Raw genomic sequence first — 15,546 nt, 5'->3', positions numbered from 1 at the left:
TTAGGTGTGTATATTGGTTGAGACTTGAGACATATCAACAACGTCATCAGAGCATCTTTAATGGTTTCTTGCTTAACAATTGTAGGGATTTGGTTGTAAATATAAAAAATGTTTAGCTAGTTGCTTAACCATTGTTTTGCATATTGGCCATTGATTTAGTTAAGCAAATCTAAGCAAATTGGCTCTATTAAGCTAGTTGCTTAACTATTTAGCTCTAGAAAAATCTATGTGGCAAATAGAGCTAATACATTTAGCTAAACCATTAAAGATGCTCTGAAATGCTTCCAATATCAAGCCTTGTTTATAATTATTCTATATTTTTATATAGTGTATGCAATACAGAATTTATTCCGTACCGTTGACATACAACAATTATGAGGGTTTTATTCGATATTCCATCATATATGGCCTAAACAAATTAGTACTTTCAACCTATATATAATACATAAATTCAGAAAGAATACCCCAAATTCCCACTTCATAGCCAAAAAAAAATAATGAGTATGAAAAGTGAGACAAAAGCAAGAAGATAGAGATCATAGAAATTTTGACGTAGTGCGTGCATGTAATGGAGAAGAAACGGTACAGTGTTTAATTAGGTCCACAAAATTGAAAGTAATAATAATTAAGAACAATACATATGGGAGAGTTGAGTTGATTGTGGGCATGTGAAACGTCTCTTCTTTTAATGGGATATGATAAGAAATTGGTGTAATAGAGTGTTTTTGTTTTTTTTGGGGGTCCATTTTTAATGACTCTTTTTGACTCGATATATATTGGATTTCGATTAAAGAATTATTGGTTGATTTGCATGTGCATGCTGTGTTGTGATCCATTTTCATGAAAATGGCTTATAAATATGTTAAGTGGGTAAAGTGGGACCCAACTTAGGCAAATGAAAATTATGAAATTTACGCTTCTTTTCTTTCTTTTGAATATCTCTTAACGTTTATGGATAAAACAGATTTCAATTATAATGATCACAAAAATTCTTCTTAAAAGAAGTGACTTGACCAAAATCCAGCTTTCCAGAGTAGTTTTCATCACAAGACTACTGGTAACAGGTATGACCAATTCTAAAAACCTAATTCAATTTGACACTTGACATAAGAATATTTTATATATTCGAAATATTATTTTACAATATAACTAATTCAATTTTAAATTAAATATTTAAATCTCAATAACCTTGACCGTGATAATTATTAATTGCTAGTTTGCTACTACAGAAACAAACAAAAAAAAATCAACAAAATTTGTTTTTGAGGGGAGATAAACGTTCATTCAAGCTCACCGCAGTGTAATATATATATATCACAAGTCAAGTAAACGAATTGTAAGGAATAGAAATATACAAAAACGAGTTTTTGTTGACCAAAAAAAACCCCAACTTTTGGGTTTGAAAATTAAAGATAACACGAGAAGAAGTGTACAAAGTGTTGTTGACTGTTGACGACAAAAGTAAAAGGCAGCAATCAGTTTCCCGCCCGTCTTTTCATTTTTCTCATAAGCCACTCGCTTTTATTTAAATAAATATATATAAATAGTAGCAGCTTTTTCTACTACAAAAATAGTATAATACACTCAATAATACAAATATAATATTTTTTTATATTATAATACTCGATAGTTACAAATCAAAGTTCGAATGTTGTTTTCGACACTATTTCAAGCTTCCTAAATCACGAAAAATCGACCGATCGTCGAAAAATCCAACGGAAAAAATATGAAAAAGATATTTTTCATGAAAAACCAATATTAACTGCAGTTTTAATTAATTTATGTATATTAATTGTGAGGTCAAATAATGACACGTTCTTTCTCCCGTAATAATTAACGACTCTCGCCAACGTTCAACTTCTCTCCACCGCGAATACCCAGTCACCGATAATCCCCCAACCTTTTCCTTTTCCAACGAAAAACCTCGACAATCGACGAAATGAGGACAATTTTTTTGCCTTAATTACAACGCCAATTCTCAGTCGTTTTTATTTCGATGAAAATCGAACAAAAACAAACGACAAAACGAAAAATATATAATTCGTCGGCCGCCAGTCCAGTAGCAGTGACGGAGCCAGCGAAAGTCGCCAGATTACGCCGGCGTTTAAAACTACAAACATTATATATTTTTAACAATAAAATATGGGACTTCAAGACTACGGATGAAAGCGAATTGTGCATGAGCTTCCTATTGACGAAAAATAAACCATGCTGAATTTCATTCAACGTACAACTTTCTTTGATAAACCATGAAAAGTTAGTAGATGAAAAAAAAAACGCTCTAAGACCACCAACCAACCGTGGAGAAAGATATTCGAGTGTCTGCATAACAATAAAACACTCGAACTAAAAATCCAAAAGATGATTGACCGTCTTTGTGACACAAAAAACACCATATAAATGTGCACATAAGAGTAAAGTCTAAAAAAAAAAAAAAAGCAGACTAGATTAATCAAAGAACTAAGAAAACAAACTAACTAATTTAGCTAAATAACCAATTTAAACCACCCAGAGAGCCACTTTGTTATTTGTCTGAGTCTGAGATACTTCCAGGCATTCATTTTGAAATATACAACTTTTCTTCTCTTTCTTGCCAATTTAGAGCAAAGAAAGGAACACTAAATTCATAGCCGTCGAAGAGTGTGATAAAGAGAAAAAGGCTTTAGGGAGCTCATGATCCAAGAATTAATGCTATCTGTTTATACACAAGTATCATTAAAATATATATTTAAATTGCCTTTGATCATAGAAAGTGATGTATCTTAAAGATCAACCAAAGAGCAGTACTTCATTAGAGGTGCAACTTTTAAACAAAAATGTAACGACTTTCAGGGAACATGTTGTTTAGACCACACATGAGAAATGAGTGTAATGTCGTTTTCTGGATCGAACACTCGAAAGCACGTACAGTGGCGAGAAAGGGACATACCCGAGATGTCGTATATACTTAAGAGGTTGTTAATATCATTTTCCGTCGAACTCGAGAGCACTCGAGATAAAACTTGTGATGATTTATTTTAAGATTAAATTTATCGTGCTTAAACTTAGGTTTTTGCACGTATACAATCAAACATTATTATGAAGCCACTTTGTCATTTGGCTTAAATCTAAACAAATTTTGCTCCACCTTTTGATCATCAGAATATCAAGGATTTTTATTTTTTATTTTTTCCTTTCCTTTCGAAGACTGGGCAAAGAAATTAAGAAACGCATTTATAGCATAGGAAGATGCTAATAAAGAGAAGAAAGCTGTCGGAATCTCATGATCCAATACTTAATGGTTTGTTTTTGGCTAAAAAGGTTTGAATTGAATACTGAGTTTAGGGATCGATAATGGTTGACGAGCTTCTCTGTTTGAGCTCAACGGGGTTTAGCCAGTTTCTCTACCGAGAGCCACGATCAAATTCTCGTCTCGTTTATTTTCCTGTTCAATAATGTTGGCGTTGGTTTGCTGTGTTTTGTCTCTTCGGCACAGAATCAAATACAAAAACCCAAGAGAGATTATCGTTTGAGAGACCGAAACAGGTCAGCTTTCTTAAATTACCGGTCTCTTTCGAAAAACAAATTACACATGCTAAAAGCTAATTAAACATTGGAATCTCACAAGCCTGTTTTGGGAGTTACACGATCAACTCTGGATGACCTTTTTTTTTTTTTTTTTTCCAATCATCACTTTCCATAGAACCCAGTTTCCCTGGCACATATAAACCCTTATGCAATCATGATCAATTTACTATAATTACGGTATATATATACACATACAATAACACATACCTTCGGAGTTGCGATTCCAGATCGAATTCGCTTCTGTTCTTCAACCCAGACACACAACACTTCAAATCAAACGAAGTCATACATTCCACAAGGATCATTTAAGAAAACTTGCAACGCAACTTAATTACGTTGCGCGAAATTATTGAGGACAAAATTTGCGAACAATAAACACAGCGGACAGCGCTAAACAAAACCACAAAGAGAGTGATGAATAAAACTAATTAAGGTTAAGAACACAAAAAAAAAAAAAAAAAAAAAAAAAAAAAAAAAAAAAAAAGTTTAGCATTATATACACAGAGAGAGAGTAAAGAGAGACGAAGACGATCAAGGCTCGTTCGGCGCGGCCTTGACGAATCTGCCCTTGACTCGCTTCCTCGTGTCGGCTCTGGCTTTTCTCGATTCGTATCGGATGTGCTTCTCATACCTATTCACAACATTCCAATGATCAACCAATTCATCAGTAAGTATATAGATACATGTATATGTATATATATACACATACCTTCGGCTCTTCTTCTTCTCCTTGTAGCGTTGCATAGCGTTGCCTCTGTTCTGAGCGAGCTCGGCCTTCGAAGCTCCGCACACAGGAACGGTCACAGGCAATCTATCCTCGGCGCTATCTGCGAAATTCATCTACCAAACAGAGACAGAAAGAGATCGGTGAGTCTAAAATCGACAAGAACAAAGCAGCGACGAATCGCAAATCGCAAATCGTACATGATGATTGAGCATTTCGATGTTGTTGATGACGAAGGAGCTTCCGCGATCGAACTCGTCTTCCTTCCACTCGGACCGCCCGGAGTGGAAGTCCCAGATCTGAGGTCCGCCGGATCCGGCGTCCTCCTCCGGATCTAGCTCCGGCGAGGCGAGATCGACGAGCTGCTTGGCGGCGACGTGGCTGTTCCTGTGAATCGTCTTGTCGGAGATGGGAGGGAGGCCCCAGAGCTGGGCGAGGTGGGCGGCGGAGGGGCAGCCGGAGAAGGAGTCGAGAGGAGATCGGACGTGAGAGACGGCGGCGGAGGAGTGGGCGTCGAGGTCGCAGGAGAGGCAGAGGACGAGGTTGTCGGTGGAGCACCGGACGGCGGCGGCGTCGGAGGCGCAGTTGTCGCAGATCTGAGATCGGAGGTGCTTCTCCGCCAGCTGGTTCGCCGAGTGAACTTGCTGATCGCAGCTCACGCACAGCTTCGCCGAGTCGGCTCGGCAGTACACCACCGCCACAGCCTCGCCGCAGAACTCGCACGCCGACGACGGAGATCCCATTCCCTTTTTCTTCTTCTTTTTTTTTTTCCCCTCAAAAATATCTTCTCTGATCTGCGCTTTTTTGCTGACCTGGCACACTGTCGTAGCCTTTTTACTTCTCTATGGATATCTATCTATCATCGTTCATTGGGTTGGGATGGCCTTTCCGCGTTTTATTTTAGTTCTTTATTTTATTACATTAAATTACGTGTCGTTTTTCTATACTAAAAAAGGTAAATGGGTCAATGATTGGGAAAGATGATATCTTACTATAGTTATACACATAAGTGGGTGGAAACGTGGACGGCGGGGATCCTTTTAGATCTCATCTTTACTATTTCAACACTGTTTTCCCTATATTCATATTTGCTGATTAGTAATAAATCGAATTTCCAAATAGATTTAATAAAAAAATTGGCTACGTAAGCTCACTTAAACTATAAGAATTGTAAATTAGTCAATCTTTGTTAAATATTTTGTAAATAGCCAACTTGCATACGTGGCAGTCTATTAACTACCTAAAATATATGTTTGGTTGTGTTAAATAAGTCTTTTATTAATTTGTTAATAAATTTACTTGGCTATTTACAAAAAATTAACCAAAAGTGGGCTATATACCAATCCACTATATCCGTGTGGCTATATAACTTAATAATGGTTCATAAAATATATAGTTTTATTTAGTAAATTTTTAGTACGTTTTTTTTTATAAATAATCATAAATTATTATTTACACGTTCAAAAAATTTAACTAAAAAGAAAACAAAGAAAACATGTAAATATGTCAAATTTGTGACTATTTATTTAATATTTACTAAATAAGCTAAACATCAAGTATAGATGAGTTAGTTTTCTAATTTTTTGAAAAATAAAATGGATAGTAGTATACAACTATAGTCTATAGATTAGATTAGAATAGAATAGAATAGATCACATAATTTGTATAAGGTGCATGAGATAATTAGAAAGAAAAAAGAAAAGCGTTGTATATACATATTTTTTTATTGTGAAGCGCCAAATTTCGGATGTGGCCTTTCGGTACGGTGGTCGTCATGCATGACGTCATTCCCACCAGCTAAACTATCCTCTTTATTTTATTATTATTTTTTTTTGCCATACGTGTAAATATTACCACGCTAAGAAAAATGCGAGCACAACGGTGAAAAATGAAAAAGTGGTTTGAGACTTTTGAGTAATATTTCATCTTACCTCCTGATCCAGTCCTCCCCCTACACAAAATGAAGTGAAGGCTATAAATTATAAAAAATTGTATCAGCGTTTCATAAAAATATTTTACATTAAATGAAAAAAAAAAACAGCCTGGTCAAAGTCAATGCAACCTAAATGATTTGATGTATGATTTAAAAAAAAAAGGTGAAATGTGCATGTATAATAAAAGGGAAAATAACACATATATACCATGTGTTTTAGTGAAATGTCGAGTTTAACATTTGGTTTTCAAAAATATCGAGTTCATACATTCTGTTTAACTAAAATGATGAAATTATACCATCTGTTTAACTAAAATGACGTAATTATACCCTGAAATGGATAACAGTATTACAAATCTCTCTTTCATTGATATTAACTCTTATATAAGAAAAACCGAATCAAATCGAAACCAGTACCCTAATTTTCAAATTCCCAATTTTGAAATAAAATTAGCCTTAAATTGAAATTAAATAATAAAATTCATATCTCCCAATAGATTATTTCATTCCATGTTCGAATTGAAACTCTAAATCCTTGATTATATGTTCAAATTTGTGATTTTGATGACTATCAACTGTCGATTTTTACCCATTTGCATCTTTTTGTGTTTTTCATGACTAAGAGACTGTTGTTTATTTTTTAGTTTTTAAATAAATTACATATATGGCGTGAATGAATAAATATAATTGGTGTTTATATATAAATATTATAGTACGTCAATGAAAATTCAATAAAAAGAATATTCGTAGTGCTGTTGTCTATTTCAGTGTATAATTGCGTCATTTTAGTTAAACAGATGATATAATTTCGTCATTTTAGTTAAGCAGAGGGTATGAACTCGACATTTTTGAAAACCAAATGTTAAATTCAACATTTCACTAAAAGACAAGGTATATTTGTGTCATTTTCCCATAAGAAAAAGGGTAAAAAATGTGTTAAAATGTGAGTGGGTCCCACGAGTTCCCGCCATGTGCACATGCCTAGGAAAAAGAAACCGACATGGCCTTCACTTTTACTACTTTATCACTCATAACATAACTACACTTACAAATTTCAATCCACCAAAATAATAATAAAAAACGCTTCACTGATTCCTAAGGCGTTTCTCTTCTTCACGGACGCAAGGCCTTCGTCGCCGCCGCTTCCGCCACCTTCCTCATGGACGTTCGGCCTTCATCGTCTTCTCGTCATCGTTTATCGTCTTCAAAACTCAAATTCTTATGTAGAAAGCTTATCAGGTTTCTTATGTTGTTGGACACTTAAAATAAGAAAAATGAACAAGTTTCGATCACTAATGCGATTTAATTATCTTAAAAAACAGTTTGATTTCTTGAAAAAATAAATTTGTGTTCGTCAGATTTTTTCGAAAACAAACTTTGAAGTCTTGATCTGTTACTTCGAAGATTTTAGTAGTTATTTCAATTACTTCGAACTTTTTAATTTGAACTTGAAACTCCGTAGTAGCTGCAAAGATTTAGAATATTTTCAACTTAATATCCTACAATTTGGAACATTTGAATATCATTTCAAACTTGTACAGATTTTACTTTGTTTCATCTGATTTTTATTTTATAACTTCTTAACAGGTACAATCGTTAATGTATGTTGTTTATTTGACGGTATTTGGGTGAACAAAGATACAATATGAGAATATGCTAATGAATCGTTATTCGAACTTCGTGCACTACCAAAGACATTACTCGGGCGAAACTGTTAATCGCTATGTACGTAGCTTTTTGTGTCGATGATTCGTTATACGATTTGAAACTTGAAGCTGCGTATGTTTGGGCTGGAAGACCGATGCCTCCTTTCATTTTTGCATCAGAAGCTAGTGTGACCGCATTTTAGTTGTTTTATTTGCTTAATTTCAGATTTTTTTAGTTACTTTATGTATTGAATTTCAGACTTCTTAGATGTTATATTTCCTGAATTTTAAACTTTTTAGTTGTTTTATTTGCTTAATTTCATACCTTTTAGTTGTTTTATATGTGTAGAATTTCATATCTTTTTAGTTGTTTTATTTGCCGAGTTTCAGACTTTTTAGTTGTATTTGTTTAAATTCAAAATTTTTTGTTGTTTTGTTTAAATTAACAAATACTTTGTTAATTTGCCTAACCTTCAAAGTTTTTTGCTGTTTTGTAAAAATAATTTCAGACTTTTCAGTTGTTTTACGTATTGAATTTCATACTACCAAAATAGAGCCCCTTTGAAATCATTACATGAAATCCAAAATCGCTTGTCATCAAAACTACAAACCCTTTGTCATAAAAAACTACCAAAATATATCCCAAACAATACATCCAAAAAACACAGAGGTCCCAACCTTGTCCCTAACTAGGTGCGTTCATAGTCTTCAGCTTTGTTGTGTTCAGCGGAGTGTAATATCGAATTTTTTGAGCTGCTTTGTCCCTCTCTTTGCTGAAAAATCCAACAACATCAAATAATTATAAACTTCGAAACAATTCACATCATGTCGTCAAATTTCTCAAAATAACTTCGAACATGAACTTAATATAACTCCTAGCCGCCATGGGTTTAGCTAGTCGCTGACCGGGGACTTAATGACTCTTATAAATATTCTACTCATACAAGGGATATGTAGATTTTCTAAAATTTTAGATAAATCATGTCAAAATTAAGTCTCTGTCTCACTTGTCATTTCCTCTCTCTGTAATCTAGAGATCTCACCTCATATTTTCAGATGGATTAATATTGAGTGGTAGAAATTTTTTCACGTTATCGTAACTCAGTTTTGTTTGTTTTGATTACCTGATGTAGACCAAAAAATCAGCTTTTTGAAGTAAAGAAGACCAACTCTGTGGATACAATAGCAAAATTCAGTTACTGCATGGGCTGAACTGTACAGCGACCTTTTAGGATCAGATTTTAAAATCAGCCCATAAAAAAATTCAATTCATAATTTATCACTTGTGCATGTTATTATAATTTGAGACGAATTGTTGAATTTGGGTACTGATTGATAGAAAAAGTATTGAAACTACAAATAATGGCTTGCAAAGGTAATGGCTTCCTGACATTTATAATTAAGTTTTTTAAAATATTTTTCAGTATATAATCTATACAGTAAATATCTTTTAAACTTCAACATATGAAAGAATTTTTAACATTCGGATATTATTATATTACGATATAAAGAGGTATAAGAAATACTTTCACTTAATTTAGTCTCGATGAGCAAAGTATAGCATACAAACTTAACTCATTTGCTAACGATATTCACTTTTACTTCCTATCAACCTTGTTAGTACTTCACACACACACACACACACAAAATATATATATATATATATATATATATATATATATATATATATATATATATATATATATATATATATCGAGCAAAATATATTCGATTTTTCTGATCCTTTCATATTATTTTAATTGTTGGTATTATTCCTTTGAATGGGAAACACATAAAAGAAACCGGGAATAGGATTTTATATGTATATATTTTCTTTTTTTCTTTATAATGGAAGCTTAGAATATCATGATATGTCATATGTCTTGCTTTGAAAAAGAAAGCAGTGCGTTTGAAATTCGAGAGAGATGTTGAAATTCGCATATAATATATGAGTGAAGAAAGTCTCACACAAGTCAAAAGAGCTTCAATGAATGACCAACAAAAGAATGGGCGTCACTGAAATTAATTATCCAAAATGATATGTGCTAGTTTTGGTATATTATATAAAATAAGTATTAGGAAACGTCCCAATTATGGAAACTCAGGCCACCACGAAATGAAACACGTGGCTTAGGTTGACCTTTTAATTATCTGATCATTTGGAATTTTGGAATAACAAAGAGAGAGAGAGAGAGAGAGAGAGAGAGAGTGATAAATCAGTAAAGGCAATCAAATATATGAAAAATCTCCTTTTTCAAAAAGATTTTGTTCTCCTCATTCATTTCAGAGTAAATGGTCGAAAATAAAACCCATATCTTTTCATTAATTCGGGTCAGGAAAATGACAATAAAAACAGTATATGATACATCCCGAATCAAACAATAATTTCACGATTAACAAAATCAGCCCTTTGAGGAGCCAAGAGGCATTGAATAAATGTGACAGAAACGCATGTGAGCATAGCAGTTTTATAAAAATGCCTAATAAATAAATATAAAATAAATGGAAATTTGTGGGAGAGGAAAAAAAAAAAAAAAAAAAAACCAAAGCAAAGCTTATCTTGTTGGGGTGGCCAGAGATATGGGCGGTGTACGTTTGTGCCATGCAGATTGTATATGAAGGAACGGAAACGAATATATTCCAATATGTGTGTGTCGTGTATATATATGTATATATGTATGTATATGGTTAACATAGCTGACTATAAATAGAGAGCAAGAAAGAAAAGAAAAGGCATTGGATTTGGAGGTGTGTTGTGTAATGGAAAGAAGGTCGTTCATGAGAATAAAGAGCCTTTGTTTTGTTTAAAGAAAAAAAGAATGAATGTGCACGTGTGTTGTAGCCAAGGATGACTTGCCTGAATTCACTCGCACGTGCGAATGTGTGATGTGTGTGTGTGTGTGTGACACTTCAGGCAGTCTCCTTGGCTATCAAGACAGGCTCTTTTCTCTCATGTGTGACCATCTCTCCTCTTTTTCTCTCTCTACATCTCTCTCTCTCTCTCTCTCTCCTCAGGTAACACTACTTTGATAGTTGCAACAATCTTCAATTCTTATGCAATTGAATACGATCATATATAATGCTATTCGAATACCAAGAACTAGATTTGAATAACGGAAAAGGATATGAATCAGCAAAATGTTGAAAATATAGGGACCGTTTGGTTAACTTTTCCAAAACCGTTTTCTGTTTTCTGATTCTAAATTCTAGAAAACAGTTTTAGAAAACCTGTTTGGTTATAAATTCAGAAAACAGATTTAGAATCATGTTTCTGTTTTCTTTGAAATTTGTTTAGAAAACAGAAAACAATGAAAAGTTGTTTTCTATTTTATCTCTATACAATTGAATGGAAAACATAACCAAACAACATTTAAAATATTCCGAAATGTAATTCTAAATCTGTTTTTTAAATTTAAAAATTAAAATCAGAAAACAGAATTTAAAAACAGAAACGAGTTTAGAAAACTAAACCAAACGGCCCCATAGTATTTTGCTTATTCAAAAACTAATACTTTTTTTATGATCAAAATTCGTCATAAAATAGAGAATGTTATGTTTGATGCAAACATCTTGTCATGATTTGTCTACATTTTAAGACAAATAAAACACAAAGCCCGAAGAAAAAAAGTATATTTTATGCCAACTTCTCTACTACGTATAAACTTGACTAATAGTATGTAATATAAAGACCAACAATCCAACTTCAATAAAGCTGCTCATATAGAACATTAGAAAACGAGATTTCTTAGTGCAATCCTGCAGGAAATTGAACATTGGAATCTCAGTTCCGTTCCACTTTCTATCATTATCTAAAACATAATTTTTTGGTACCATAATTCAAAAAAATGGGATCCCATATGACCAATAGTATAACAAATTTCCAACTCTCCTCTATTATCAACAACAATCTATCCAAACGTTACATGGGAATTCGGGCAAAATTACGGATAAGATGTGGATTTTTCCAATTATATTTCTTTTCATATTCAAGAATGCAATAAGAAGTTGATTACGAGCTTTATATTTGTATTAACTAATTGCTAAGTATAAAACTGAATGGCATACACATAATCATCCTAAAAGAATCCCATTCATTTATTATATAAACCGGAAATCCATCGGAACGCTGATTCTTACATTACAACCATAATCAAATCATCATAAATTTGTGAGAATTCATTTCTAAGGCAGTGCAAAGCTTTCCTGTGTCCACTGCGGAGGGTCCATCACCAAACAAACATCCGACTTCTCATAATCCGCAACCTTAACGAAACAAATCAAATTAAGCCATTTAAAAGATTCAAAGATTTATAATAGGGGATTTAGTTGCTGTGATGAAAAGTTAATACCTTTTGGTGACAGGCTGGGCAATAGTGATACTTATGCCAAAGACAGTCCATCGAAGGGCAAAGAAAGCAAAACCCCAACATCATCGGCATCAAACAACCCACCCACGCAGCCAAACTTATCTTCGATCTTTGTTTAATCGATTTAAAATCATATTCAAACATTTAATTAAATCTAATCATATGGGCATTCGGGAATTTCGAAAAAGATTGGATCTTTGGAAAGAAAAATTAAAAAAAAAAAATTTACCTGACTTGGGATAGAGCGGTGGTGCCACAGTGGTGGCAGTTGAAAGGGGCTGGGGTGTCTCTGAAGATGGTTTGGGTGATCGGAATTCCTTTTGGGTCGCCGAACACGGCGTTCGCCGGGATCATCCCCGCCGCGTGAGGATTACGCGCCGGCGCGTAGTACGGCACTCCCATCACCACCTCTTCCGTCTTCTTCTTAGGGATTTCCATGGTTTCAATTTCAACTCTCGACAGAGGACAGCGCAGAGGAAATATGATGTTACATACATGTAATAACAAATTTAATTGGGTTTGACTTTTTAAGGCAAGAGTCAACATTCCCACGCGGTTACGCCACGCGTCATGCTGGGTTGGGCCTATTCCGACCCATTTCAGTCCCTTTCGAATTCGGCCCATACTTTGCCTTGCATCACGAATTTTCCGAGTATTTTCAATTAATGCTAAAATATATATGACTTCTTGAATATTTTACAAATATAGGTTATGGTTGGTGAATTGATTTGTTGGGTATTTATGACAATTTCTGATTTTCTTCCTTTTTACGTTAGGGGTGGAAAATTAGGAATCAAAATGTAAGACAAAAATAGAGATTCTATTGAAAGTTGAAACGTATTGGAACCTTCCTTTAAATAATAAAATGGAGACTAATTTGGGAAAGTTACTAGCTTGTTTTTGTAGTTAGTAGTAGTTGATGTCTTATCCGGATCATTTGTCAAACGCGTGTGGTTGAATGCCCTATAAAAGAAGACAATTCATTCAACCTTGACCAATTAGGAATAATAATTGTTGATTTCTTGTTGTTTATAATTAATAAGTTTGGCTGAAAATTGACTGGTATGTAAATATTTACATTTTAAGATATCTATCATTATAAAAATAATATGAAAATGCTAACAAAATGAGCAATGCTATTCAACACTACTCACGATGTTGAACGATCCACTCACAACGCGACACGTGGATGTTCAGTGCCACGTGTCACGTTGTGAGTGGATCGTTCAACATCGTGAGTTGTGTTGAAAAGCATTTCCGTAACAAAATAGTTAAACTACTTTTTTTAGTACTCAACTCTTTTGATATTTATTTAAAGATCAACAAACTCAAATAAGTAAGAATAAACTCTAATTCTTAAAAAATAAAAATTATAACTCAACTCGACCAACTCTTTCAAGGAAAACATGTCAATATGAAAGTGATTTCAAATAAACACGACGAAGGGACTTAACAAAAATCTTAAATGCAATCTTTTCAATGTCAATTATATCAGTAAAAATTGTATGTCGTAGTGTTTTTTTTTAACTGATAAAAAATAATGTATCTACGTTTTTTAGCGCGAAAATAGTATTATTGAATACAGTGACGGAGCCAGTATAGGCTCAGCAGGGGCTTAAACCCCCCCTTAATTTTTTTTTTTTTGCACTTTTTGCCCATTTTAAAAAAAATTACATTTTTTTCCCTTGAAAATTTATACTTTTGACCTAATTTTTATAAATTTTTTACAATCAAGTCCCTGAATTTTTTTTTTCAAATTAGCCCCTCTGATGGGCTTTTCTGGCTCCGTCATTGATTGAATACTATTAGAAAGGATTAGTAACAACCATTGTTTTGAGATGGAGTGAACATGTTTTGTATCTAATTTCTAGAAGAAAAAAAAAATCAGACTAAACCCGATCCATATCCTAAAAAATCAGGCAAGAAGCCGATCCTCCCAGAAAAAAAAAGCGCAATTACCGTTAAGAGGCTTTTCATAATTCATTGTCGTCTCTAATTACAATACACTCTAGTGTAGTGTTGTATAGTTAGAGACGAGTGGTGGATATGTCCTACTTCAAATGACCACAAGTTATATATATGGTGGTAATACAGAAGAGAGAGGAAAAAGGTATATATGCATTTGTATTATGATGATTGTATTACCAATCATGTCATGTGCTTCATATATGTGTGTGTATATATATATATAATATATAATAATAATCTCATGTGAAAGGAAAAAAGAGATGAATATCTATCATCTGTTTGATGCAGAAAAGCATGATAGTAGGTGTGTAAAAGTAGGAAGCTTTTAAGCATTGTAATAACAGACTAAAATCTAAAAAGACAATCTATGTATTGGCAGGCAATTGCAAAATTGAAGGAGAGAGAAAGTGGAAGAAAAAGAAGAGAGAGAATGCATATATATGCATGGGAATATATAAAATATGAAATATGAATGAATGGGAAATAAACAGCAATAGCGAGGCCACTAGACTGTGTTCCCTTGGTGCGTACAAATAATCTCTCTCTCTCTCTCTCTCTCTCTCTCTCTCTCTCTCTCTCTCTAAAGTCTTTGCTATTTGTGCACCACACAAAATTATAATTTGGGAAACTCGCCACCCAACAACCCCCAAATATTTCTCTATTCCCACTCAGTCACTCTACACACACTATACTATCGTACTATAATATCACCCACTATGTTATCTATTTTTTTTTATATGATATATAGTGCTCGAAATTAGCGAAATTCCATAAGGAATTAGAGAACAAAGCTGGCGATAGGTTTAGAACCCCAATATTAACGTGTGGGAAAGAATTAAGAAGAAGGTTTGGTGTTGGAGGACTCATCAAATAATAATTATATAAATAACAATGAAGGGGAATTTGAATTATTTGTATTTTATATTCATACAAAGAATGATATCCGTGAAGAAGAATATGGACACAAAAAACAAAAGGAGTGGAACATCCCAAGGGCCAAAGCGTAGCTGTTAAATATCAGAAGGAATATTAGTGTCAGTGGTAAAAGAGAGGGCTTTTCTTTTTTAGCAGAATAGAATAGATTCCACTAACCATCCCACTCATTATGTCAAGTAACAATGCAATGCCTTTTTTTTTTTTTTTTTTTTTTATTGGGTAAGGAATTAAAATGCAATGCCTCATCATCATCAAACATCAATCTCGTGAACCCTCCTCTCTATAAGGAATATATTGTTATTGAATGAAAATTTACACATACTAATCCATATCCACATCATCTTTCTTAATAATGCATATATTTGTTAAACCTTTAATTGATCATTTAATTTAAAGCTCATTTGT

The 15,546-nt window shown here is 33.5% G+C and overlaps 2 protein-coding genes across 2 annotated transcripts; both read right to left on the bottom strand.

Moving 5' to 3' along the window:
• Positions 1-3,840: 3,840 nt before the first annotated feature.
• On the bottom strand, positions 3,841-5,168 carry LOC149403600 (zinc finger protein CONSTANS-LIKE 14-like). Its single transcript, XM_089609010.1, has 3 exons — positions 4,492-5,168; positions 4,277-4,407; positions 3,841-4,198 (listed from the first exon to the last, which is right to left on the bottom strand). The coding sequence occupies exons 1-3, from the start codon at positions 5,032-5,034 to the stop codon at positions 4,099-4,101; spliced, it is 774 nt and encodes a 257-aa protein (XP_089465136.1). The 5' UTR covers positions 5,035-5,168; the 3' UTR covers positions 3,841-4,098.
• Positions 5,169-11,944: 6,776 nt separating this feature from the next.
• Positions 11,945-12,746, bottom strand: GILP (GSH-induced LITAF domain protein). The gene is made up of 3 exons (XM_089608735.1): positions 12,467-12,746; positions 12,220-12,346; positions 11,945-12,133 (listed from the first exon to the last, which is right to left on the bottom strand). The coding sequence occupies exons 1-3, from the start codon at positions 12,673-12,675 to the stop codon at positions 12,053-12,055; spliced, it is 417 nt and encodes a 138-aa protein (XP_089464861.1). The 5' UTR covers positions 12,676-12,746; the 3' UTR covers positions 11,945-12,052.
• Between the last annotated feature and the right edge of the window lie 2,800 nt (positions 12,747-15,546).

This window comes from Urtica dioica, chromosome 3 (assembly GCF_054948205.1).
Source record: "Urtica dioica subsp. dioica isolate 48M chromosome 3, U.dioica_male_clone48M_v1_H2, whole genome shotgun sequence".
NCBI lineage: Eukaryota > Viridiplantae > Streptophyta > Magnoliopsida > Rosales > Urticaceae > Urtica > Urtica dioica.
This window is presented reverse-complemented; position numbering and strand designations above follow the sequence as displayed.